This window comes from Rhagoletis pomonella, unplaced genomic scaffold, assembly GCF_013731165.1.
Source record: "Rhagoletis pomonella isolate Grant_MI unplaced genomic scaffold, Rhpom_1.0 Rhpom_scaffold_00007, whole genome shotgun sequence".
In the NCBI taxonomy this organism is placed as follows: Eukaryota; Metazoa; Arthropoda; class Insecta; order Diptera; family Tephritidae; genus Rhagoletis; species Rhagoletis pomonella.
Genome location: NW_023458561.1, coordinates 58308094 through 58311801, shown reverse-complemented (window position 1 = coordinate 58311801; position 3708 = coordinate 58308094). Strand labels below are relative to the sequence as shown.

The window sequence follows — 3708 nt, the reverse complement described above, 5'->3', positions numbered from 1 at the left end:
GTACCTTTAAAGGCAAGTATTAAAAATTATTTTAATCAATTATACAAACCTAATAGAATTAATACCCCTCCCTTGTGCAACGCTCGGGATTTTCATTTATTTTTTTTTGGTTTTTTCTATGGGGGTTCCAAATATTGTATACAGCAAATAATGAACTTCCTAACAGTTATTAATTTTCTTTTGTTTCTCTTTATTTTTGCTTCAACAATGTAAATAACAAATCAATGCAAATTGTATAACATTTCTAACATCAAATATATATGTATGTATTGTATAATTCATTCTTGGCTCATATTCAACACAGACATGTCCGCACTGGAGTCAGCAACGTGATAGGAGGAGTGGAGTGGCAAGTCGAAGTCATCGTCGAAAAGCATTTTTCGCATGCGCTCTTTGTAGCTAAAAATGAAATATCAGAAATGAGTCCAAAACAATTAATATCAATGTTTAAGTTTATAAATGGGTGCAAAAATAAAAGAGTTTATAAATTAAAGCTTGAAGAATCGATCATACAAATGACTCAATACATAAAAGAGTAAAAATAGGTGGGATATGTCTGGCTCAATCAGAGAAAAAGAAAAGCAGATTAACTTCGAAAGCTTGGCGAACTGTCGATAGAAATACGCTGCCAATGCTTCTTTCCAAGATTTGGATAAATCTCTATCAGCCATATCGCCAATCGCATGTGAATAAATCGTTGCCATAATTTAGCAGGCAATACGGATTTTTTGGTGGATTTTTTGAAATGAAATAAATTTGTATATTGAATAGGAATTCATATTTCTTTAATTATTCGACTGCACCTTCGTGCATTAATAAACTAAATTTGTGTGTGCACAAAGTATAAAAAATTAATTTTTCTCGTCGATTTCATAGTAAGTAGTTTTTGTCATTTCAAAAAATGCTCCCAAATTTTTAACCGTCACTCCTGTACGACGGCTAATCACTTTCTCAATGCAAATATTCAATTATAATCGCAATGATCCTTAAGAGCATTGATCGCCTTTTTAATAACAACACATACCGACCCGTTTTCACTCGCTTAATTAGAAATAGTAATGAAAGTAAGTTTACTAAAATAAAAATAAAACTACATCACAACTTATGGAACAAGCGCGCCAGCATTGGTTTAAGAAAGTTAAATTTCAACTCACATAAAAGAAATAATACTTGTGAAAAGCACCAATAATCTTACAAGCATTTAAGCTATTGCAACCACCATTTTCCATCTGTTTACTTTCAAGCAAATTATTGCTATATACTTACATTTGACTGTCGGGATTATTGTCCTGATTCCGACATTTTTCTAATTTCTTTTCGATAATTTTTACTTTATCCTTCGCCGGCAGCTCGTAAGTCTTTACCATAAAACGTATTTCTTGGAACAAAATGAAAATTTGTTACATTGTATTGAAACGTAATTAATTTGGAAAACTTACTGCGCACAGCTTCTATCAGAACTGGCAATTTATCCCGCGCCGCTACAAATAAATTCTCTGTTACATAGCTATCCAAATTTTCCTGCTCTTTACTAGCGGCATGCAGCACAGCTGCCAAAGCAATCTAAACCAGATATTTTTAGTTTAATACCCGTTCATTTGATCTTCAATTACTTACCTGAGATGGCGCGTATAGCAGGCAGGCATCGGTAAAGAATGTTTTTTCTATAAATTCATCTATATGTGGTCTCAAGCGTTCGGGATTTGGCATATTGCTTCGAGTCTGCAGTAAAGATAACAAATATTAGCAAAAAGGCTATAGTCATTTCTGTGTCACCGCACCTTAATGTCTATGAGGAAACCTTCAACTGGCCTATATGGATTGTGTACTGTTAGATAGTAATTAAGTTGCTGCATCATTAACAACTCATTTGAGAGTATAATATCCATTGCTTTATTGCGATCACCTTTTATATTGCCCACGAACTGGCCAATTGATACATTGAATTCCTCGACCTTACAAGCCAAATAAACACACGTGGCGCTGAAACCAAGTACCTACATATATACTCAAATGACACATTTATTTATTTCGTATTATACTCACAGTATCTCCTTTGGATGATAATCCATTGGTGTGTTGTTCAGATAGAAACGTTTGAAATAATGAAATGCAGTGCCAACAACACATTTGGGCATAGGTGGCTCGAACCGGCGACAAAAGTCATTTAAATAGAGCTCATATTGCTTTAGTAGAATACGTTCTTCACTGGGCGAGAGGAAGTGGGAGTCACGTTGTTCCTGCTGCAAATGGAAATCGAATCGATGTCGCTCAGTGGATATTAGCTATTCTTAATTTTAGGCTTACTTACATCCATCTCCGCACCATGTGCCTTAATGTAATTAACATTTTGTTGCAAACGTAATTCATTAAGTTGTTGTTCAGTTGAAAAAGTCCAGAATTTCTTCTGCGAGCTCAAAGGAAACATTTCGACAAACGGCTAAAATTTATTTATGCTGATTCCTCTTCTTCTTTTCGAATGTATACAAATTCAAAATAGAACATTCATGAACACAGGGTGGTATATGTGGTATGGAAAATTGTATGTAGGCGGTTATTTTAGATTTAAAAAAAAAAAACAGAATTGGGGTGTTCACAGTTCGTTCCAAATAGTGTCTGAAAATGTAGACGTCTACATTTTAAGACGTTTTCTAACCGTAAAATCTGTGGTGTTGTTGTTTCAAATACAAAATTGGAAAACGACGCCGTCTACATTTTGTCACACTCAAAGGTATGTTTTTTACGCGTCTACATTTTGCAACCTCGCAGCAGGGTTGCATTATGGCAATACTAATCACATTTTTTTTATTTATTGGGCACGTTTTTTGTATTTGCATTTAATTTGAGCGCGATTTCTGATGAAAAGAAACAAATCAAGGAAAAGAAATAACAAATATTAGGAATTGGTAATTAAGTTAAATAATTACAATTTTTCAGAAACAAAATCGAAAGGCGATATATAAAAAATGCACGCAAAGAGGAAATGTCTGGCAACACCAGCACAGTTTTGTGACGATTTTGCGACGACTGCTAGAAAGGGGTGCTCACAGTTTGATGCTAAAGATGTCTCAAAATGTAGACGTCTACATTTTCAGACATAATTTGGAACGAACTGTGAACACCCCAAATATAAGAAAAGAAAACATTATTAAAATTAAATAAATGAAAATAAAACGGGTGAGGTTTAGTAGCGCTCTCAGCTATTTCGGGCTATTCCGTCCAAAGGGGTGGCCCGATCCAAAAAAAATTCCACACACTTGTAGTCCGGGGTCTACGCAATATTTTAACACTCACTTTTGTAAATTTTGGTCACTAATTTATTTACAAATTTGGTTTGAAATATGCCCTTTTTTGTAAAATTCGGAAATTAGCATACATTTATCACTTCTATTCTCCTTAAAGCAGCCACTTCACCAATTCATTTTTGTTTTCCCCTTCACTTTACACTTTACTCAATTAGTTATAACTTGCTTTACGACTTTAATATTAACCAATTAATCACAATTCATTCAATAAAAAACACCTTCAAAATCACGCGTCTGACTCAGCTGTCAAACTCCAAAATATGCAAAAGAATGAGAGACAAAAGAAGATAGGATATAACCCAGAAGCATTAAAAATATACAAAGGTGTTCTCTGCAAAAGGTGTTCAGCTCCTTTTCCTCGCAAAACAGAAAGGAGAATTCTACTGCCTGAGGGTTATAATCC

The 3708-nt window shown here is 34.2% G+C and overlaps 1 protein-coding gene across 1 annotated transcript; it reads right to left on the bottom strand.

Annotated features, from left to right (window-relative positions):
• Positions 1-200: 200 nt before the first annotated feature.
• On the bottom strand, positions 201-2428 carry LOC118743172 (cyclin-H). The gene is made up of 7 exons (XM_036475703.1): positions 2312-2428; positions 2047-2243; positions 1782-1983; positions 1618-1722; positions 1440-1563; positions 1267-1378; positions 201-399 (listed from the first exon to the last, which is right to left on the bottom strand). Exons 1-7 carry the CDS (start codon positions 2426-2428, stop codon positions 279-281), a joined length of 978 nt encoding a protein of 325 aa, XP_036331596.1. The 3' UTR covers positions 201-278.
• Positions 2429-3708: the final 1280 nt, after the last annotated feature.

Coding starts and splice junctions, on each gene's coding strand:
- LOC118743172 (XM_036475703.1), bottom strand. CDS start 2,428: ATGTTTCCTTTGAGCTCGCAGAAGAAATTCTGGACTTTTTCAACTGAA. Junction 1,723..1,781: donor GTTTCCTCATAGACATTAAG/GTGCGGTGACAC, acceptor TCTTTACTGCAG/ACTCGAAGCAATATGCCAAA. Junction 1,379..1,439: donor TCTGATAGAAGCTGTGCGCA/GTAAGTTTTCCA, acceptor TTTTGTTCCAAG/AAATACGTTTTATGGTAAAG.